This window comes from Cebus imitator, unplaced genomic scaffold (assembly GCF_001604975.1).
Source record: "Cebus imitator isolate Cc_AM_T3 unplaced genomic scaffold, Cebus_imitator-1.0 Scaffold195, whole genome shotgun sequence".
NCBI lineage: Eukaryota > Metazoa > Chordata > Mammalia > Primates > Cebidae > Cebus > Cebus imitator.
The window spans coordinates 3,569,507-3,594,601 of NW_016107510.1; the positions used below are offsets into that span (position 1 = coordinate 3,569,507).

Sequence of the window (25,095 nt, forward strand, 5' to 3'; positions counted from 1 at the left end):
ATACTAGAGCCAAAATTTAGAAAGAGACTATATACAAAGTAGCATTAAATGGTAGAAAGAGCCTGGATTCTTAGAGGCAGAGAGATCCAACTAGTTGCATAGTCTTAATCAAGGCTTAATTTTTTCAGGCTCAGCTTCATCTGTGAAAACGGAGCAAAAAGTAGCCAATTAAGAGGATTAGTAGTATCTACTTACACAGTACTGGCACATAGTAGGCATTCAGTATATGTTAGCAGTTATCATTTCACTATCATTACTTAAACAGATTTCCAAAACTGAGAATTTGAACAGAGATGCAGTCTACAAAATATAAGGTATAAAAGTCTATCAAAGCAATAGCAATCTCCAGCTCCCTCTTTTTATGAAAGACACTGACAAGATCTTCTCACAGGTTAGGCCTGAGACAGACCAGGAGGCATAGATAAAGCCAGCTGGCCATCCAAATATTGGTAGTGTCACCATGTTGTAACAGGATTCTGTCAACATTATACATCAGCTTCCTGTTCACTATGACCAGTGTCACCTCTGGAGATTCTAAATTAAGGTTTAAATGGTGATTGAATGACTATGGGTAATTTAGCTTATCCACTTATTTAACAAATAAGGCAGGCCCTGTTCTAGGCACCCATAGGGGTACAGTAGCAAACAAGACAAACAAGGTTCCTATTCTCATGGAACTTTTTCAACAATGTAAAAGATAGGATGGAACAGAAAAGTAGTGTGTGTGAGTATATGGATACTTGATCTTGGGAGTGGTAGTAGAGTGGTTTCAAGCAGAAGTAGAAATGGAAATCCTTGGAAATTTTGTCAGACATATAGTTGGGTATCTATAAATAATAAAATTATGGTACCTTTATTTGAGTGCATTATATAAATTAACATTAGATTAAAGGTACTTTGTATAAAATATCTTTATTTCTTGAATTGTTAAACCAGCTAATCGGTATTCTTACTTTAGTTATTAGCATTCTGTCAGACTTGTATAGTAATGATTAGTTACCCTTTATTGTACTTTTGGCATGCTTCCCATGTTTAATTTCATTGTAGGGAAGGAACACATAGTTAAGGAAATTGCAAAGAGAGGGAAAACTTAAAATAGGGAAAATAATGACATAGATTCAAAACTGATTTTAACTTACTGTTATAATAAGAATTTTGCAAGTAGAAGGAACAAGAATTATTTTTTAATTTGCATTTGAAATGTTGTGTGTTCAGTCTCACAACTTTGAACTTGAAATTTTTTATTTCCTGCAGATTAAAGATTATTTAACACCACAGGGAAAAAAATGGAAAGCATACTTTGGAACAAGTATATAAAAATAAATTCTAAATAGCTGTTAAGAAAACACTAAAATTGTTCAACAAATATATTATGAATGTCTTAAGTGCGTATGTATATCATCTTAAACAGTTTTCCCTGTGAAGTAATATTATTACTTACATTGTCTCTTGCTAGAATATAGTTTTAGTATCTGCCCAAAGACATTGAACTGAAAATGTGTGTGAAATGGCTAAGTTAAATACAGACTTTGTTACATGCTGAACTATGGAGTAAAGTGTCATTAGAAGGAGCAGAACTACGGACGGCTCCCCTATATTCCGGCATTACTCAGTTCCCAGATCCCTGCTGTGTAGTTGTTCCACTCGCCAAGAAGCCTGTTAAAGAGCCCCCAAGAGCATGTGTACAGCCCTCCATGTTAATAGTTAATTGGTGAGGATGGCAAGATGAGAGGACAGCCGAACATGTGGTCTCTCAGACTCAAGCAGTAGACAGACCTTTAGTTATAATAACAGCAGCTGCTCACATTCTCACAACTCAACTGTTCAAAACTCTGTTGTCGAGTGAAAGAGGTTGTCATGGATTGAAAAAAAAAAGGAGAAAAGGTTACATCTAAGAAGAGTAACTAAAACCCTGTCTTTAAATTCTTCCTACATATTATTTTAATTATAAGAATATTATTGAAACTTTTAAAAACTTTGGTGTAAATACCCATATTCTATTTCTACCACACTCAGCATTCTGCTGCTTGTCCCCCTTTTACTGTTAGAAACAGAAATGGTTTTGTACCCTTTGAAACTTTTTAATGAGTTAAATATATATATATATATGGGCAAAGTGGTAACTTTAAAGCAGTTACAATGGGATACCGTTTGAGTTCAATATCTGGCAAGATATGAAACAATAATTTGTTGGTCTATAAATGGGAATTGGCTTACCACTAGCAAAATTTGTCATTCACCTCCAAATTATGCAAACATTTTGTGGCTTTTAAGTTAATTTTATTTTCAATTCCCAGTAACAGTTGTGTGCTTGAAGAAAATGGTGACCAATAACATTTATTCTTTTTGGAAATAGAAACTTATTTTTGTGCCTTATGATGATTTTATTAGTGAGGTGAAAAGAAAGTGAATATCCCATATTTTATGCATTTTTTTAATATAATCTGTGGCAAGTTCTTTATTGTATTTTTTAAAGCACTTTTACCTAAGACTATCAGGAAACAAATATTGAAACACTTTAATTAATAAAATGAAAAATGGAGAAAGTTACTTCTTATGCCATTCTCACAGCATTTTTTTTTTTCTAAAAGAAAATTTACTTATTGCTAATCTTTATTCAAGCTGTGATAGTCTACACTTTTCAGGAATTTTTAAATATAAACAACAACTTGATAAATCTCTTCCCCAAGTACAACAATGCAAGAATGAAAACTCCTTTGACATTCTTGATCGTAGAATATGACATTATGTTTTTTCATTGTATAATAATTATAATTATTGCCAGAGTTTAATTTACTTGTCTGGTGAACTATTTAACTTCCCTTTATTCAACCAAATTTCCGATTTGAAATTAGCCTATAGGATATTTTCATTTGTCATCATTGGCACTTGGTCAATTAATAGCCTTACTCTATTTTTATCATATACCCACTGTTTTATAATAATTTAATCTGTAGAATTTTTTCTCAGCTATCTCACTGAAGAAAACTATTACCAGCATGTTAGGTTATACCAAGGAAAATTCATTTTCTGATAAAAAGCAGGGAGAAAGGACCTTGTTAAAATATGTCTCTTGAAAAATGAATGAGATTTTATTTAGTGTATTATTTTAATTGATGGGTTTTCAAATTAATCTTCTATAACATTAATGTATTAGAGCTTTGAACCCACTCAGGTGAATGATACAGTATGTTTCTATGTAGTGAAATTCAGAACAAACCTTTTCACATCCATAAACTTTTAGTTCATGCTGAGTATTTTAGCAGCTAAACTCTTAAGTCAACCAATGGACCGCTTTAGAACTAACCACTAATATGGGATTATGAAATGTGGACTCCAGTGGCCTTGTGAATTTCTCTCAGTGTGAAATCTTTTATTCCTAAAACAAGAACTAAGAATAATTGCATGGTAAAGAAAAATAGACTTTTGTGAGTTTACAGCCATAAAATTTTGGAAAATACTTTTTATCTAATTGTTGGTACGAGTATAACACTACCTTCAGTCATATAACTTTATTTTAAATTATCTTTTTAAATGCACTTTACTAAGAAAAATATTTAAGGATGAAAATTACAGATTAATTTCTTGATCATAGCTACAGTTACTAAAGGATGAAGCCAGATAGAGTGTCATTTTTTTATGTATTCTTTTCTTAATCAGGATATTCTCAACTGGGAATCTGCCTTTAATGTTTTCAGATCTTCTTAAATACTCTGAAATTGATTATAAGAAATTTACATATTTAAGGGTTTAAAAAGAAGCAGTTTTTAAAATGAACTAAATTATATTATACTTATTTCAGTTGTACATCATATTTGTCAAATTCCAGTAACTTTGTGTCAGTATAGTAAGTTGTAAACAGAATCTGTTTTTCTTTGAAATAACAAATAGTCAAACTGTATTTCAGTCCTTCTACCACAGACTTTGGACTTATAAATTCTTGTAGCTCCAGCTTTTTTTCTTCTGTTTCAGACTACACATGCTGATATCTGGTTAATTTTTAAAATCACATCATAGCTTGTATGCATTATACATATATATTTAATTTACTTTTTTGGACAAGGATGATTGAAACTTTTTATACAAATAAACTCCAATACACAGACTTTAAATTATCTGTAAAGTTCTGTCTATATTGAGCAAAGTAGCAGTACATGTATCATTTTGTCTTCCTGGAAATATGCATATTGAATAAGAACAGGATATATTTTAAATTGTCAGTAAGATTCATTTTCATCTTTAAAAGTACAATTTAGAAACCTTTCATTACACCTAATCTAACCAAAGCATATTCAGTAAACCATTAAAAAAAAATTTTTATTTCCTCTAAAATAACTTTGTGATGTTCTTGTTCATATTGTTATTCGCTCTGTAGTTACTGTAGTGGTAGTAGTTATTAGCTAAAGGGCTATTTAGGACCAAACTTTTCAAATGTATCAATGATATAAATAGTGAAATGTCTCATCACGGTATGGAGATTGAGTCATCTGTTTGGACATATGGAATCTTTGGCTGCTGGACTGCATCGTCTTTATAATGCCCAGTGTCCAAGGATGGACACAACTGTTCTGGGAGCAGAAGGGGGAGTGGGGGGCCCTGTGTGTTCAAGCTACTTGAATATGGTAGGAGAAAAAAAGGGAAAACGGTCTTTCACATTATTTTTATCATAAACTATCTTGTATATCACTTTTGTGTATAGAAAAACAAGTAAAACTTTAATTTTTTATTTATTTTACAAATAAAATTACTAAACTTCTTCTGTTTAGCATTGTAAGGTATCTGAAAAATACCTGGGAGAAAACATGAGTTTTGAATTATTCCTATTTATATACTTGGATTTATACTTTTCCTTAAAGAAAGATTACTGTCATTAAAAATGAATGATATTTATTTCTTAATGTTGAGACCAAACATGCTTGTAAACAGTTATAATGTAAAGCTGTTTAAGTACCAGGTCAGATATTATGTCCTAACGTTATGTTTTAGCCCTTTGCTATTAATTACATTATCATTGCTATATAAAGAGTTCTTGCTTCTTTAATGATGTTTTTTGTACCACATGTAGTTAATCTTTAATGTTGGGAAGGACAGGGGAGAGATTAAATTAGCCTTGTAACCTCTTTTTCTTCCAGGCTGATGATAGAAAATAAAAGCTCTTAGCCACAAAATGTAACACTTAGAATTAATATTTAATTAGACTAGCAAATTGTACACTGTGGCTGAAAGCTTCCAAAGAGTTGTTAGTGCCACAATTGACCTACAGGTTTAATAATAACTCACTTCTAGAAGCAAGTGCCAGTTCAGCATAGTAGAGCCACTGTAAGAAAGTCCTGAGAGATTAAAATCAGCAAACCAAATGGCAGGCAAGGATTCCTGGGATGGAGCCTTCTGGAAAGCTGGGAGCTGGAATAGCTTTTAAGCCAGGATTCAGATGAGAACAGTGGGTGAAAAAGCTGATCCCTCCTGTTCTGGGAGCTTCTGGTTGTAGGCCAAAATCTTAGAACAGATTTTTACTAAATGTTTTTGCTGCAGCTATTAACTTACATTGAAAATCAAATATTGAATAATTTTTCTGTAAAATTTAGCAAATTTTTTGTGTAAACATTTGTTCTTAATTTCTTACATATTAGTACATAATATCTGTAAACTCAGATCATTAGATTATCAGATAGGTTTGGCGCTGTACATCTATGCTGTTTTGCTGTGACATGCTGTTTCCTTGTTCCCTGTATAGTTGATTTATATGGTTCATTTCTATATTATTTCATTACGGGGCATTATGTAGAGCCTGAGAAAGAGATTGTGAAGTCCGTAACCCAAGAATTTCTTTTTTCTTCAAGAAAGTATATATATCAACAAACATAATTAAAAGGCATTCTTAATTTTTAAAGGCCTTATATTATAAAAACAATGCTATATTTTTAAAATTTTTCATGTTTATAATACACTTAAATTACAAGATAAATAATTGGACCTCCTGGTGAAACATTGGATCCTTATATGTCTGCCAAATTAATCTCGTGAAAATAAGGTACCATGCGTTTGAAAATGTGCAGACTGAAAGGGGGGCACCTTATATAATTTATTGATAATATCTTAAATAATTAAAGAAAAGCTAGTCATTTGTTAAAAATTCAAGCAGGTGAGGACCTTGCCAGCAGAGGGAGTAGTCCTGTCTTCCGTCAGGTTCCCATCATTTTCCCACCTGCCTCAGCCTTTTTCCCAGCCAGTCTCCCATCTGGACCTGGCTCTGACAACCTGCTCCTGATGACAGGCTATAATTTTATACTCAATATGGGATTATTCTAAGCTGATTTTAAACTTTAGTATCTTTAACCTGCTACTGCATCACAAACATCAGCTGGATGCTCTGTTTGATATTTGAATATTAACAATTATTTTTCTAGGCAGGGAGTGAGCTTTTGGACATCTGTGAATTGCATTTTAGGGTTCCAGGTATTAAAGTATTAAAAAAAAGATTTCTGATTTAGGAAGTTTTCCATAAAACATTTTTAATCATGAAACACAAATGTTTCTGTTGGTAGATTCCTTAATATGGAACTAGATGTATACTTAAGAAAAATACCTACAATTAATTTTGAATATTATACCATTATTCTGTCCAGCCTGTTCATTTCAGTATTTTCTTCATCCCGTTCTGAGACTTTCAGAATATGTAAGACTTCTGAATGTTTTATAGAATAACCTACTGAAAAAAAAAACTAATATAAATAGATGTTCTACAAAGTATGTGTATTTGAATCTTTGAAGCCAGTTTAAATATAATATAAATAGTATTTCTGAAAGTAAAATAATGTATTCTTTTAAAAAAAGGTCTCAATTATAAAGAACCAACGTTTTCATACCAAAATTTAGAATATTGAATATTTGATCACATAGAAAACACAAAAAGTTGTGGCTCCATTTCCTATTCCTAGTAAAATTTGATATTCTAGCAATTTTTTTCACCATTGGGGTTAGATATATTTGCTATTTGCCCCTTTGTGGATATGCTTTGGGATAAAGAACCAAAATATGTTTGTTTTATAATTTTCCTATGTGAATATTAGCATATGATGCTAACCAGAGAATGTGTTACACTTAGAATTTTTTTAATTTACAAAAGTTCTTCTGTTTTCTAAAATTAACTGTGACTTTAAGTTCAGTGTTAAATCTGGAAGTATTTAATCTAATACCTTCATTAGTTTATTACAAATGTTCTAAATTTCATAATTATGAACAGAATTATTTCCCTGCTATCAAATATTTTTAATAAAATAAAAACCTAATCCACAGAAGTAAGTGACAACTCTGAGGAAAGTTGGGCAAGTTTGTAAAAAGTTCAGAACAAAAGTTCAACAACTTTATTATTTCACAGTCATGATTTCTGTAAATGGAGAACTTAATAAGCATAGAAAAATAAATCTCATTAAATATCCCCAGATTTATCCTTCGAGAAAAGTCTTAACTTCTACTGTATTCATGTTCTATAATTATCATTTTTCAGGAAATGTTGTTATAAACTGAGCTGTTGAATATAACATACTTGCTTTTCTTGTGGGGATTCCCCTCCCCGCTCTTTCCCAACACACACCCAGTACATCACGTATTATGGTCAAACATAAAGTAACTTAAATATTTCTTTAAGTCTTTAACATTAACTTAATAGTGCTCTCAGGGTATTATGGTCCCAAATCTTATATTTGTACTCAAATGAGAGCTCTTTCATGTTATCTTTGCTATCTTTCTTAAATAATACAGAGTAACTCAAGAATTTGCTCTTAATTGAGGCATTGCATAAATGCTTTATGTTGATTGGTTTATTCCTTTCAAGCTTCTTGATAAGTTATTGGATAATTACTTCTTAATCCTCTTATTAAAATTTTTTCTGGAAATATATTTTGTATTGGTACAAATTGCATCTTTCATACTGTTGAAATAATTAGATCCTCAAAAATAAAGAAATATTGAGGGTTTAAGGTATTGTAATTGTTACTGTGATAACTAAATAGGTATCTGAACTATTTTTATTTGAAAATTGTGGGAACTTTAAATGGCAGTGGTTGAATTTTTATCTCTTAACAAAATTCATAGTTTTGACTTTAAGAACTTTGAATTGAAAGGGAGCATTAAATCTTCCCTAATTTAAAATCCATTTAACAGATGTGGTGTATCCTAATAAAAAATGTGTTACCATTGTATAATGGCAAACAGGAAACATTCTATGAAACCAAACAGAGAACAGTCAAAACAAATACTCTGAAGGTTTTTTTTTGAAATTAAAATTGAAATACAAAGGTAGAAGACTGGACAATCTGATTTGCTTTGCTTATTTGCAACACCATTTGGCATATTTTAAATTTAAATGATTTATTAAATTACATTGCAACAGAAAATTTTAAGAGCCCTTTATGTAACTTCATACAATGCCATTTGAGATTGCCAGCAAACTCTTAAAACTCCTGGACACTGGCTCTCCTCTCTTCTGGCTTCCCTCCTAGTCATGTCTTGGCTACTATCCAGAGCTGACAACTTTCACCCAGGAGCACAGGGAGATTTGTCTAGGATAAGAAGGATTTTTGAGCCATCCTACATTTTCGTATCCAGATGGGCAAGAAGGAAGGGTGGCAATATCATTGTACATACTTGGGTGTTGTCATTATACCATACATACACCATAAGCATTAATTTACTCAGATTGGTAAATTCTGAATGTCCTTACTGAAATGTTCTGTATTGGAAACTGTATCGTAACAACTTCAAAATTAATGCGAAGATTATGTTCAAATTTAAGTAATTGCTATACAAATACCTCTACTTCTCCATTTCTAGCTGTTAATATATACTGAAGACCAAAGAGGTTTTACGTCTTGGTTAATAACATAAAAACACTTAGAGTCTGTTAAGATGAGAATGTGGATGTTCCAGTTTCAAGGCCTCTGCTCAGATCATTATGCTAAAGCTTTCTGAACACTGCTGGTTATATTATGACAATTTATTATCCATAGTGTATTCCTGCTAAAGTGAATTGTGATTATTATGCTTTTATGGGTTTTTTAAGCTGTTAATTTTAGATTCTTCTAAGTAAATTAACCTGCTTTTACCTAAAAGACCATTTAATATTAATATTATTATTTGAAAGGCCTTTTGACAAGAATGGTTTTAAGGTAAGATTACATCAATAGACCATATTCCTTATAAAGCTTGGAAATGTACAGAAGTAATCTATAACGATTTTTTTAACTTTTTAAAAAACATGTACATTATAAGCCCAATATAGTTTATGCTCCTACATATAACTAGAAGTTTAAATAAATTTATAATAAAAATAAACATTTTCTCAGTCAAAAACTTAGGTGTTATTCTTATATAATTTCCATTGCTTTTTATTCTATAAATGTTTTTCAGATATCCCCACAACTTTCACAATGCATCTGGTCTGCCACATTATACAAACAATTTTGCAAAATAATTATGCAGAAAGCAGTAAGGTCACTGTGAAATATAACCAATTTTTTGGTAATAGTGTGATTAAAGGTATTCTTGTCCTAATATTTTATAAAAGTTTTTTCAATAGACTTTAGTTTGTAGTTAATAACTATGATGCAAACCTGTGAAACTTAGAAATATAATAAATGAAATACATGAATGAGTTTCTGGAAATTTTAGAAATCAAGGCTGTACATATTTTTTACTTAGAATTCATTAGTTTTCCCCTTTGAGTGGTTAACTGATTTTTTTTTTAATCTCCCACAAACTACCTTTAAAAAACTTATAAAGTTGATAAACATTATAGGATATTAAATGGTTTATTAGTAAATTTTAAGATTCAGTGAAAGAAGGAAATCTTCTTTGAAATAAGCAAATGTCAGGTTGACCATTTAAATACACAGTACCTTGCTTATGTACTACTAGAATGGAAATTAATCTCATCTTTAAACCTTACAATTTATACTATTCATATAACTAAGAAAGTCCTAGTTTATATCACTGAAATCTTTAGTAGTTGAGTTCTAACAAAAATTGACTTGTATCATTTTAAATTCAGATATTTAGATACAAAGGCTTAGTCTTTTATTTATAGATAAAAGGAAATCTGACCTTTTTGATTAAGAAATATTGTCAGTAGCCTTTATAAAATGCTTGTTCATCTGAGGGTCCATGACAGGAGTATTCTTCCCAGTTGAGTTTATCCTAAAAATGAAATGATAAGAGCCTGCTGGTTGTTATCCAAGATTCTTCTTAATGGGGGAACCACATGGTTATTCTTCATCTCCCACTTGTTCTCACCCTTTACTATCAACCCAGCCACACCCCACCCCCACCCCAACATTGTTCAGTACTCAGCACAATGAATCATTTTCAAGTTGACTCATTGTGAACTGTATCCCAGCTGTTGGAATGTCTGGCAGACATTTTTGTTTGGGTGAAGAATAACTGGCTGAAACCCAACCTGGATGAGTTTGATATAATGGTCTTTGGCTAAAGAAATATTGAGAGGAACATGTTTATGGCCTCTGAAGCCCCCGTTATTCCTGGAGTAGGACCATCCCCTGTGGCACAGAACTGAAAGTAAGGAATCAATCTGGATTATTTTCTCACCATTGAATGAAAAATTGCCTTTGAAAAAATAGGCATTTCCAAATACGTTTTTCTATACTTAGTGTGCCCACGTGATTGAACATATTAAAGACAATTAAGAATAATTATTTTTACTGAATCTTTTTAACAACACTGATCCAAAGGCTGAAACATTCTTTATATAACACACATTCCAACTTATGAAGGAGTTTCAAATACTGCCCTAGGTGTGAGTTAACCAGTCATTTCAACAGAATGTTTGGTGACACAAGGTGCTATGTGTTTCATAATACCAAGTCAGATAACATTGACCAGCCTTTTTTATTTTTCATTCCTATGCCATCTTTATAATGGGACTTAAACAAGAATATTAGTAAGCTCAGTCATAATTATGTTTTCAGAAAATGAAAATATTTTACTGTATTTTACATCTTCCTAACAGGGAATATAGCAGGCTGATAAATTTTCTTGACTGTTTTATATTTCCCATTCTTTTCTTCAAAGATTAATTTTTAACTGGTTGACATTACCATTGTATAAAATGAGAGTTTCAAAATTGCAAAATTTTACAAAACAAAATTTCAGCTTATCTAGATCTGCTAAGCAAAAAATTGTCTAAGACATTGTAGCATATAATCACAGTTTTCTGATCTACTACCCTGTCAGGGGCTAAAAGGAATAGTAGATTTCCAGTAATTAAAGAATTAAAAAAAAAAAAAAACCCTACCAAATATTTGATGATTACATATTTATAGCCATGAGATTCTCAGTATTTAGAACTTTTGCTACTTAATAACTGGACATACTATGTATGTAAAAATATTAACCTATTGTTTTGATCTGTGGCACAATGTGACATTTATTAAAATGTATTTAGCAGTATTTCAGTTCAACTCAGATTATGTGGAGAAAGAAAGGATAGGCTACTGGTCTAAATGTTAGTCATCTACCATCTTTTCTTTCCCTTTATTATTATCCCAGCGCCAAATGGCAGCATCTGGAAAGAGAAAACAGAAGACTCCATAGCTAGCCATGTTGCAGTCTCTTACTGGTCCTCCCCATGTTTCTAATATGTCACAGAGGACCTCAGCTGTTATAGGGCTGGGACCTAGTCCCAGCTGACAGACAACAGTGGGACTCTTGCCCTATACTTTATGCTGCATCATCTACTGCTTCTGAATCCTGCTGTCTGACAGATTTTCCAATGGGCAATGGATGAAGTAATTTGAAAAATAATCATGTATGAAAATGAAGGTAGTCCTGTTCCTTAATACAAGTGAAAAATAATCAATTTATGTTCTCTACCAGAACTAATCATTTTATGTCTTCTACCAATTTATATTTTCCCTTCAGTTCTTCCAATTAGAATAGCATGACTACATGTGCCAGCATGTTCAATTAAGGGCATATTTTCATCCAGTTTTCAGCCTGTAGTAGCTTTAACTTTTAAATTACTTCTCTGTTGATGGTCTATCCCCACCACAGTTTTTCGTGAGATGGCATAGTGGTATTGTATAGATATTTTATCATTAACATAACATTTAATGTTACTGTTTTGTTTCCATGTTTTGCAGAATAAAGCCGTTATTGCCCACATCACAAACTTGTCAGATATAGTAGTTGGTCTGGAATCATTTATTGGTTCTGAGAGAGAAACTAACCCATTGTATAAGGATTATCATGGTAAGTAGCAACTTCATAAAGAGAAGAGCATAAGCAGGCTGCTTCTAGGTTACCTGGAGGCATCTTGTTCAATCCAAATATCTACTGTCAAATAGTATGGATTTTATTTTATAATACATCTGTTAAATGTTTTCCATTCCTCTCCATCTTCCATGGCAGCTTATTACCAAACTACATTAAGACTATAGACTATGATAACTGAAAGGAGTCAAACCCAAGGACTAAGCATGGCTCAGTCAAATGTATATTTTGTTGTCCTAGTGGCTTAAGGTAGCCATGAAATCAGTCATACTGATTAGCAATGTTTGAAATAAATATATTAATTCTAATAACAGCTTTCTACAACAGTTTATACTTAACAAAGTTAGCCATATGATAGGATACTTACTGGATTGTATTTACAGATTCCTAGTCAATTACATTTTCAAAAAGAGAATGTCTTTGGTTATATTTGGACTTTTCTCTCTTTACTCATTTTGTTGATAGTTTAAGTGATGAACAAATTATAAAATATTGCCACTTAGATATAAATACAGGTGGATTCATCAGACTTTTTACTTATTATTTTTTTTTTTTACTTTTAGTAATATTTTAGTCAATTGGTTAATTTGGGGATTCTTTTTAGTAATGAGTCTTACATAGAACTATATGAATAGTAAAAGTGTAGTAGTTAGGTCTTAGTATTACAGGTCTGAACTGAATATAGAATGTAGTGAATAACAGATTTTTACTTATTCTTAATATATATAAATTATTACTACCATTATTATTGAACTACCATACTTCTATGGAAACCTTTAAAGACTGAGTCGCTTATTTGAAGCTTGCTTCCAGATTTTATAAGACAAGTATTAGAAGCTTATGCATTTTGGAAAATTATATTCTTAAAAATATTATTTTGATTAAAATATTTCAAAAGTTGAAAGGCTATGATTCTTTGTGCTAAACTCTATGAATTGATAAATTATTTCCTCAGATTAATGAGTAGTTCTAATGACTAATATACTTTCTATTAATAAGGATGACCTGATGATAAAATTATTAATTGATTCTATAAGGCATTGAATAGCTAAGCAAGCATTTCTAAGGTTAAAATAAGAAACATGCAAATAAAAATATGGTGTGCCTATTTCTAATAAATATATTTTATTAAATAGTATGTATGAGATATTCTTAATTTGTAGCTAAAAGCTATCTCCTTAATGAAACCTTTTACATTTTTTAAGTTAAAAAAATGGTCAGATATTTTGGTGAATTATTTTTGAAGAGGCCATTTCTAAAGCCAAGTACCTTAAAAGGTTTAAGCTAAGACTAATAGATACATTATTATGCATTTAAACACACACACAAAACCTTGTACTAGAGAAGCAATATTATAAGATTTATCTCTGTTCAAATCTGTAATTTGCCTTTCCTCCCCATGCTTTGAATCAGTGTCCTTGGGATGGCAATTTTTAAATATGAGCTGAGTCAGGCAGAAAGATGTAGTGAAGAACCTTCCATGTCTTCCTCTGTGGGAAATGACCCCTAGTTTAGTCAGAAACTACATTAGGCTGCACAAAAGCCATCCAGTGCCCTTGTCAGAAAAAATTAGCAAGTGTTTCTGCTGACAAGAGGCCAAAGCTCATGATTTACCTAACACTGTTGCAAAGCTTATAGCAGCTACATAAAGGTCTAACATGCCATAGAAATGAGTGTCTTGGGATGGCATAGGGCTTAATATTTGGTCTTAGAGGGTACTCTGCAATGTAGTTTTCTTCAGTGGTTTGTTCAATTCATTAATAAGGTACAAAATGAAATACTTTTCATGAGTGCTTCACTGGTTATCAGTAACTCATAAGCCTTGTTTTGCTGCCTGCTTAGTGGTGCATTTAATAAAATAAAGATCACTCAGTGGTGCCGTGGGCAGCATGCAAGGTGATAGCCATATTTGCTTACTGTAAATACAAGAGAAAATCACACACAAACCGGCTGTAGTTTTGACAAGTATTAAGATCCCTCTTTACATCTGTACTTCTGTACCAAAGTGCAATTAGTTTTCCTCGCACAAGGATTTCTGTTTATCTTATTCTGCTTGATTACTTGAGTATAATCACACCATTTGCTTCATTGCTCCTGGTAGTAAGCTCCAGTTTTAAAAGGGGAGGATGCTTGTATGTAAGTTTACAGGATTCTGCTGTAAGACTCATTAATTTATGCATCTGATGACAACGTTTTAAATTTTTTTTCTTTTAATGTTCTCTCCACAAGGCTTGATTCATATACGGCAGATTCCTCGGCTTAATAACTTGGTTTGTGACGAATCAGATGTCAAAGACTTAGGTTTTAAATTAAAAAGGAAGCTATTCACCATTGAGGTAAGATAATTTTTATGTTTTAGTTTACAGTCTTGAGGTAAACTTATTTTTAACCTATTTTTACTTTATATTATTTTTATCTTATTTTTACTTTAATGAAATTCTTAGGACATGTTTTATGCTAAATATTTTTAAGTTCTTCTGATATAACAGAATAATTTTTTAGACTATTGTTTTATTTTTACAATACATCAAATATGGCAAAGATAATTTTCTTTTGAATATCTATTAAAAGTAAGGTCTAAACTTACATGATAAATATGATATGCATATTTCCATGGCTTTCAAAAGCATATTTAATTAAATGTTAATGAGCTGTGCTTACTTGTGTGTGGAATGTGAATGCTGCCCACAATTGTCTGTGGCTAAGAGGATTCTTATCTCCATTTTAAAAGCATTTTTCTTTACTATTAGTAAGGAAAAGTATTAGTAAAGGAAAGCAAATTACCTTTCTCTTTCGGAGTGGAACTAAACAAGTTATAATTTACACTAGTATCTTTAAGGACATTTTCTAAGACACTGCAACCTTTTTTGTGACCCTCATGTAAGCAATGGTGACAGAAAGTAGTAGGACAAAAGATTTATTTCAACTTAATCTTGCTAAAGAGCAAATGAACAGAGATCTGTTAAGCAATTAGAATTGATGTATTTATTAACGAAGTAAATGCTCAGAGAGAGATGGCTTTTGGGTGATGTGATAGTTATCAGTATAGTCAGTGCAATTTTTTTTTTTAACAAAGACATAAAACAGCCAAGCAGCCTTGACAAACCATTTTGTTTAATCTCTTTTCAAATGAAAAGCTCCTAAGCAGGCCACTTGTCTTAACTGCTTGAAACCATAAAAAGAGAGAATTGCCACCAATAAATTAGCATATTTTTAACTTCATCACCAAATGATGGTCAATGTGGCTTGGCACTGCTTTGGTGTTTGGGACTTCACCCTTAAGTGACCACTTTGGCCCTTTTTTGACCCTCTGCCCTCTTTAAGCTGGCCACTTGATAAGGTAACTTAATGGTGCTCTCTCTTTTTCTCTTTCTCTTCACATTTGCAAGTAGCACTAACCTATAAATCATTGTAAGGGCCCTATCCAGTGACAAATTAATGTGCCCTCCTCCTAATTAATGGTCATCAATGTCCTTAATTATCTAATCCTATTGAGAGCAGTTAATAGTTAATCAGGCAGCCAGTTCTTCAAGCAGGTCATCTCTGCAGGAGTGTTAGAAGTTTCTCATCTGGGGATACTCCCTTCAAAAGCCACTTAAAGCCAAAAGAGTAAGAGTGTAGAAATAGTGATTCTTGAGCTAATTTGCTTTAGTTCTCAAAAGAAACCATTGAAGTGGAACCCACCACTGTAATTGTTCAGACATTGTTTCAGTTTTTCTGACAGAATACTGAGTAATGTACCATAATATTGCTTAAAATGTTGAGAAAAATAAAGTTATAGTGTCACAAGGAAAGCATGCTTATCATTTTCTTTTGAGTATATATTTTTAATCGAAGAAGTTTTTTCTCTCCATGTGCCACCTTTTTTCTAAAATTAGTATTCTAACAACCACATCTGAGATATCATTTCTATTACCATACAAACTAAGCAAGATGATTCCCCCATGAAAGTAAACATTGTGCCCAGAGAAGAAAGTAGTACAGTAATGTGAATCACATTTATGATTTCTGTTTCTCTGTCTTAATGAGTCTTATTAGGATTTGGGGAAAAGAGAGAAAGAACTTATGTGATGTCAAGTGGGACCTCTCCTTTGAATAACTTTAGGTTCTAATGGTAACTATACTTCACCATCACAGCTGATGAAAGATCTTCCATTAACCACACAGGTTTCTATTCCATTTTCTCTCTTCTTCCCGCTATGCTTAACTAAAAATCATTGTAATTGGTCAACCTGTGGTTTAGGAGAATTGTTTGAAAATAAAACACAAAGAGACTGTTGTTTCTTAAAATTCCATATAATCAAAGTCTGTACCTTTTTGGCTAACAACCTAATCACTAAAGTTTTTTGGGTTTTTTTTGTTGTTGTTATTTTAATAGACATATACACATTCTAAATAACTTATTTACTTATGCCATAATATTCAATTTGGTGATTAGAAAAAGTAAAAATTAAGGAATCAAACCAAATAGAAGTGCATATAGGTATGATTAGAATAGAATAAAATCATGTGGTTCACCTAAGAGTAAATGTTTTAAATGTAGTATTGTACATTATACAATGCATATCCAAACAGATAGCAAGTCTTGGTAATATATTAAAGAAACTAGAAACGGGTAGAAATGACCTGAAAGTAACTAGTTTAAGGATTCCTTTATTGAGGGTAAAATCGTCGAGCAAATGATACTGTTTTAATACTCACAACAAATAAATGTTATTTTTAAATGTCCTGATTTTTTAAAAATAAAATGTAAACTTACTAGCCTCTAAAGTCTGAGACTAAAATAGATAGTCTATTGAATCTGCTATTGAGTCTGAGTCTTACTTTCAGAAGTGAAAGATAGTTGAATCTGACATTGAATCAGGCATTGAATCTGAGTCTCCCTTTCAGAAGTGAAAGGTAGTTTAGCAGGGAAAACAGAAATAACTTTTCCAATTCCATATAGGCAGATTTGTTACATGTTGGAATTTACTGTCAATCACATGGTCTCAAAAGGAGGCAAGGTTGGAAATAAGGGCGAAAGAAGCAGGCACACTCTCATCTCTATTTTTAGGGCACGTTTTATTTGTTAAGTCATTGCCCTTTACATATATGAAAACTGATTATCTTTTTACTAGCAGATACCAAGGACCTCTAACAGGTAGAGCAACTTTAACTTGTAGGCTCTAATTTCTTTGAGTGATTTGGAGAAAGCAAAGGAATGTTTCTTTCTTCTCAGGGTATATGTTGGTATTGTCCAGATTTAAGTGAAAATATTTCTCTAATCACAATAAAAATTTTTGCTGATACCTATAACTACAAAGCTGTAAGAATTAGCCCCTCTACAAATAAACTATAGCAGAATCATATCTATACTAACTGCACCAAAATCCTGACATGCATTCTAGATAAGTAAAAGTAAAAGTTTAAACTGTCATTTCAGGTTAAAAGAAATAGCTTTTCAATACTTAGAAAATTCACCAATTTTCTAAGAATTGACTCTTATAAGCTATACATAGTAACAGTCTGGCATACTTAGTTAACCATTAAAAACTACTTATTCCTTGATCTTAACCAGATCAAATTTACCTAACCTTGCCTAACCTCCATTTAATCATAGCAAACATTTTTTTGAGCATTTGTTATGTGGCAAGTACTATACTAGCTTATATTTTTATATAGTGATTAAATATTTTAAACAGAAGCTTTACTAAGATATCATAATAGATTCAATACATAGAAACGATGTGCTTTCCATCTTTATATCTATCCCAGAATCAAAAACAAGGTCATTTACTTAAAAGGTATAAAATCTTTGCTGAAATGTAGGTAATATAGATAAATTATGAATGGAGTTTTTAAAATAGTGCAAATAATACAGCTATAAATATGATATAAGCTCCACTAGTCAAGTGACCCATACACACTGTCTTCTTAGTTACATGTAAGGTAACTTGACTATATAGCTTCACTTCCAACATAAAATAACTGGTTAAAATTGCATTTCTTAGCTTCTGTAATTTTTGCTTTTTTTAATATCAGGTTATCGTTAACCAGTTTTTTCTTTAGTAATTATGATGTAAGTATAGTACATAACAAGTAAGATTTGGCAGAATTTGAAATGTGGCTACATATTTAACGACATCATAGATGCCACATTTCATTTCCATTGATAATATTTTGATATTTTGATTTTGTATTTTCAGCTTGATCATATTGTAGCACGTTCTAGTAATAAAATTTTCTAATATAAATGATCAGAATTTATTATTACATTAGTTGCACTATCCATTAACGTTTTCACAAAGAGAGTTTCACTTTGGTAATGGGACAGTTTTCCAGCTCAAAGATTCAATATTTCTAAGTTCAAGACAGAGAATACAATAACTCGGTTACACTGAAATATACAAAAGACTTACACTATTTACTACAAATTTTCAATATAAAGATTAACAGTACTGATGTAGGCTATAATTGGTCAAAAAAGTAGTAATTATCATAAGTAGTGTCCCTATGTGGGTCTCATAAACTAAATGAATATTGAAAGTGGAGAGTGTCAAAGTAAATCATGTTTACTCAAGGCTGTCTTATCATACTTGTCTCTAATTCAGAATAGAACCTCAGTATTTCTCCAGTCACCAAGAACTTTTTCTCACAAAAGAATTGACCAACCAGTTTTTATTAAGTTGCTATTATGTTTTATCTATTTATGTAATAGATTTATTCTCAAGTATTATGACTAGAATAGTAGGTCCCATCGATATAAATTAGATTTATAATTATATTGCCATATAACTTGGTACTATTTAGTAGGATTATTCAGTAGGATTATTATTTACATATTGGAAAAGCATAAACTCTTATAAACTACCAGGGTGCTGGTGGCTATGATAATGTGAAATAATTTGGAGTGTTTCATGATATCTTTGGGCCTGGGTTTACTTTCTTTCCTATGCTTATTTTCAGCAGCCTTTCTGGTTTTTAAATGAGAAGTAGAATGATGAATATGTTTACTCTATCTAGAGATGGAGGGAGGGATGGTTAACTTGGTTGTCAACTCACAATTATGTTACTAAAATAAAATAATGGAAATATAAATGTCTGTTTGGGAGCCTTTTTAAGTGTAGCATCATGGGCCATAGTCCAGTATACTACAAATGTTGTTTGCTATTTCAACTAGCTTTTATTCCTAGATACACTGCAGCTGACAGAAAGAGAAAAAAAAAAAATCAAAGTTGCACATAGGCATCTATTCATTTAGATTAAATCACTTGTCAAAAATTAACATTTTTTAATAATGGAAATGTGTTTTTTACATGTATACATTTTGATATATTCATTATGTTATTCTAATATTTATGCTTTCATTCCCAAGTGATATCGGCATATAATAGCATTAAGTATGTTTCACAGAATCTCCAGAAGTTGCTTTAATACTTGCTACACTTTATATATTTCACATGCCGTAGTTAACCTATCGAAAGTACATACCACCTTAAGGAGAACACAGTTTTGAGAATCTGTCTAATCCTATTTCTTTCTACTTTGGAATCTTAATTAGAAGAGATAAGAAAAAAAAAAACCATCATTTAACTAAATTATTGTCTTGAATCTGTAGCAAAAGGTATAATCCGCAATTGGGCCAATTAGTGAACCCCATAGTTAGCTATGCTGCAGCAAACAATTTGATTAGATCTGACACCATCCTAGTTCCCACTGTTGTTTTGCCAGGTATGATGGTCAGACTTCAAAGAGCTTGAGGCATCAGCAGGGCAAGGTTTGGAGGCCGGCTTAGGTCCGGTTGTTAATCTCTCTGCTAAAACCACAGCAGCTCTCACACAAAACAAGCTTACACGACACAATCATGCGGTATTAAAGTTAGGGTTGAGTCATGCCAATTTGCCTTTGATTTTTTGATGATTGACCAAAGATGGCTACATGACTAGACACATGCTAAAAGTATACTGATTAGGTAAGTTCCCAAAATATTTGAAGTATTTTTTAACTTCCTATATAAATGTTGTGAAAGCTTATTCCCTTTGATCAAACCTTCCAAAGTAATAGTACTGTACTGGGGAGAAATGAGCATTTCTTACTGGCAGCCTGAATATCAAACTTTTCACTTACCACTTCATATAAATTTGTCTTTACATTAATAATTCCTTAAGGAGAATATATAAGGAAATTGTTTCTAAGTGGTAAGCTTTTGAAAAATCTATTAAGCACTTTGAAAGAAAAAACATTTTTCCCTGAGTCATTTATGTTCACTGACAATTTTTCTGAAATTTCTTTATAATTGTTTTCCACTTAAATGTTGAGTAAAGTGCCCCCTTCCAGGATGTGGTTGCATAAGTGTTCTTTTCTCTGCATTCTGATTTGTTGAAATATTGCAGTAATAGTGACATGTTTCCATTCTGAGAGAAGCCTAAGGCTGCTGTAGTATTATTCCGAATGATTGAAACTGCCATCTTGCTGACTTTCCCTTAGGCAGTGTAAGGCCTGTTTGCTTTTGTGTTCATTTCACATGCTTCCTGTTAGTTTGGCTGGCAGAACATCATTGCTTCATATGGCAAGGAAGAGTAAATTCATATTTGGCCATTATATGTCTTAAAGTTTCTATATGGTCATCAACACATAGGATATGAAACTTATAATTAGTTGTATCAAATGAATCATCTTTCTTTGAGAAATATTATTAAAATATGACACCTTGACCATGATTTTTATATAAAAATCTTCATTTTATACATTGAATTTAGGATCTAATATTTTGCATTGCACTATTTATTATATTTACTCATAACTATGTTACTCAGGAAATTTAAGGAAAGTATATATTTGAATAATGAGATGGTTACACGAAGCAAAGTCAAATATTTAGAATCTTGCTAACAGCCTCTCATAAAGATACTGTGGTTACCTGTAGTGCAGTTATCTCAATCGTTAGACCAGGAGGATACAGACTCAGCATTGTCTAATTATGTAAAGGGAAAAAGATCTCTTCTCCTTCTTCCTAACTTTTGCAGACATAAACATTTATATATATGTTTTCTGGTTTGCCTCCAGGAAAATCATATTGCAATACTTCAAAGATTTTTTTCAAACCTTTGTAGAATTACTGTAGCAGAATTTGTCCAGTTTACATGATACTCTCTGAAACACTTCCTTTCATAGTGTGTCATTTATGGTGTCTAAGGAAGGTAGAAAAAAAGAAAACAGAAAATGATAACAAATCACAGCTATTTCATTTCCTCACCAAAATGTATTTTTTAAGTTCCTTGAAAGTAAGAAGATATATCTTACTAATATATCCTCCAAGGTGCCTGTAATACTAATGCTTGGTAAATATGGTATCCTTGAGCTTGTGATATAGGTAGTTTTGGGGATACTTTTGTATCCACAACATTTCAAATTTAATCCTGCCTCAGTGCCTTTGCACAGCAAATGTTCAGAATCCTCATTCCTCTGATCTTTTCAAGGCCTTTTCGTGTCATTTGGATTCTGAATTAACTCTCCCAAACTTCTCCTTAGAGAAGTCTGACTGGCCTGTCTGAAGTGTTCACTAAGTTACTCACCCTCATGTACTGTTTGAATTCTCAGTGTAATGTATTTTATAATTGTTCCTCAGTTTGTTTATTTTCCCAACCTCACCACTAAAATGTAAGCTCCACAAGAGTAAAGATATAGTATGTCTTATTTGCAGCTAAATCCTGAGTATGTGTAACAAGTGCTCCATAAGTATTTGTTAAATTGTTAAATTACTGTTTTTAAAGTAACTCATGTCTACTGTAATTTTCTTTAAAAACATATATTTGGTTTCTAATTTGTTCTAGGTATTGCATTGGGTGCTTTCACATGCATTATTATATTTGATTTTAATCCTCACAGGAACCCTTGCATACATACTATTACACATATTTTAATAAAAAGAAATATATAGGAGTTATATAACCTTCCTTCCCAAAATCATACATGTGTGTTTAGAACCAGGATTAAATTCAGTTCTTCTGATGCCATATGCAGGATAACACTGGAAAGCTACATGTTCAGAAACTCTGTTCATTATTAATTTTAAAAAGTAAGTTTTATTACATATTTAACAGAGGGTTAGGGCTACTGCAAGTGCTTAAAGGCATTATTTCATAGACCTTACAATTACCCCTATAACATTATTATCTTCATTTTACAAATGAGGAAGCTTACAGTTCGGAGAGATCAAGCAACTTATCCAGAGTCACAGAACTGATAACTGGCAGAAATAACACTTAAATTATTCTAAAGCCTGTGCTCTTAACCACCAACTGTCTGCCATGCCCTAAGCTGTAGTGCTATCTTCTCTTCATTACATAAGCCAGAAAGCCTCTGTCCTGAAGGATTCTTCAATAAGAAATGATTTTTTTAAGTCTCAAAAAATGTGTTAATGTGATATATATATACATACATTCATACATATTCATATATATACACATACATTCATATTAAAAATTCTTCTGTTCCCTAGCATGCATTTCTACTTTTTATAAAATACATTATAAAATTGTGATTGGATTAATCACAGCTTCTCCCTTATATAACATTGTTATTATGTGTATTTATATATATGTGTGTGTGAATACATTAGGGTGATGATATTCTTCCAGTTTTTACCTTACTTCTAGTAATATGGTAGGTTTTTTATTACGGGAAAATTAATTTGCGAAAAAAAGGAGCTATTCTCTAAAATACTATTTACTTTTATAGGATTTCTAAATCCGAAAGAAAGTGGGAATGTATTGCATACAAAGAAATGTAGTTTTCCTTATCAACTATTTTGATATAGTCTAAAAGTCTACCAAATCTAATTACAATATATTATCATTGGACTCACTTACGTTCTATATTCCACTACTTTCACAAATATTAATTTGCTTATAGCTAATCAACCTGTTTTTATATTTTATATTTTTCTAAGTTATTTTACATTTGTTATCTTTGGAGCATCAAAAATTATCCTGTGAGATAATCAAGGTATATACAGCATATAACTTAATAAGGGTCTACTGAATTCATTTTTCAGATTTCTAATTTTTGCCCATTTTATCATAACTGGTCTAATGCAAGTTTGATTCTTTCATATTACGACCTACTTTTCTCTTTTGCAAAAAGCTTGATTTGTTGGAAGTTCTTTAAATACCATCTTTAAGCAAAATTAAGCAATAAATATTATGATTGTAAAATATTTTCTTTTTGTTGATGAATATTAAAAGCTTTCTGCATTTTAGTAATATGAAGAAATTGTGTTCCTCATTAAGAAAATATGATGTTAAATACAAACTATTAGTTTTTAAAAGGTAGAATTGGGTACCATAATAAATAATTAAGAGAAAGTAGAATGTAATGGGAATGTCTTTAACCCAAAAACTGGTAAAGCAGTTCTCTTATTTAGGTAGAAATAAAAAATTTGGCAAATTTATTACTGTCATAACTCTTAAGTCACAGTGGACATTTTATAGAGTAGCCAGTTTAGGTTATTTGTATCTGGTATAGTGATAGTCACTGAACTGTTTTGTCAGGTGCTGTCAAGTCAACCCACCATTGTTGTAGAGAATCAAACTAAATCATTTTGGCATGAGCCTTCCAGAAATAAGATACCCAAGATGAAGGGTTTAATGAAATTGAGTATTTGGTTTCAATTTTTTGTCAGACTGTCAAATATATATTGCACTCATTCAAAAATTTCTGAGTAAATCAGTTGAAATACCTGACCCTATGCTTTATTGAAAAATTGTTTCAAATATTATTGCCCAATATAAACGATATTTGGCATGTATGTGGGTTTTTTTTAAGGTATAGGATTCTTCATTGAACATTTCAAATAATAAAACTTCAAGGTATATATAGTCATTTCATAGAAAGGGAGAAATATCTTTTACTACAATTAAAGTTTTGTTATAGGTCCAGTGCAGTGGTTCACACCTCTAATCCCAGCACTTCAGAAGGCTGAGGCAGGTGGGTCACTTGACCAGGCCCAGCCTGGCCAACCAAAATAGTGAAACCCCATCTATGCTAAAAATGTAAAAATAAGCTGAGTGTGGTGGCAGTCACCTGTAATCCAAGCTACTTGGGAGGCTGAGGCAGAAAAGTCGCTTAAACACAGGAGGCGGAGGTTGCAGTGAGCCGAGATCCTGCCACTGCACTCCAACCTGGCGAAGACTCCGTCTCCAAAAAAAAAAAAAAGTTTTCCATTATAAAATGAAGCTAATATCAATTTTGATTGATCTTTGTTTCCAAATTTCTTGTCTTTAATGAAATGTTTGTTTTCCAAATATTTAATTATATGAATGAAAAAAGCTTATTTTTCTGATCAATAGTTATTGAAAAGGCATTATTATAGTGTAGACTTAAATGCCTCAAACTGTTCACTTACATATTTTGATACAGGGGTTTTTTTTTGTTGTTGATATTTCTGCCTAATACATAAGAAATATTTAACCAACTTGTACTGTAGCTATGATGTAGCACTGAAAAAGAGTGTAGCAAAAAGGTTCTTGGTGCAATTAAAGGTCTCTTGTCCATATTTGCAATAGGCTACTTATTTACAAGATCTTTGTGAAGGGTCAGTGCTATAGCATGAAATGGATTGCCCTTGTTGATCCTGTAAATAAATGGGTTAACTTATCTTGTATTAAGTAGGCAAAGGAAAAGGGTAACACAAACTAGCTTATTAATATTTTTATAAACAAATTGATAAAATGTTGACCAAAACCAAATGCAATAGGACTATATCCTTAACATAGATAATAATAGAAAATTGTTAAAATACATAATGACAGCTTTTTTTTTTTTTTTTTT

At 31.6% G+C, this 25,095-nt stretch overlaps 1 protein-coding gene across 3 annotated transcripts in view; it reads left to right on the forward strand.

Moving 5' to 3' along the window:
- The window catches only part of ELP4 (elongator acetyltransferase complex subunit 4), a 255,060-nt gene that overhangs the window by 107,250 nt on the left and 122,715 nt on the right, over positions 1–25,095 (forward strand). For all 3 annotated transcript variants that reach the window (XM_037745229.1, XM_017547124.2, XM_017547126.2), the window contains exons 8-9: positions 12,156–12,264; positions 14,515–14,621. In XM_037745229.1, coding sequence (XP_037601157.1) covers positions 12,156–12,264; positions 14,515–14,621 — 216 coding nt within the window. The remainder of the gene's footprint in view (positions 1–12,155; positions 12,265–14,514; positions 14,622–25,095) is intronic.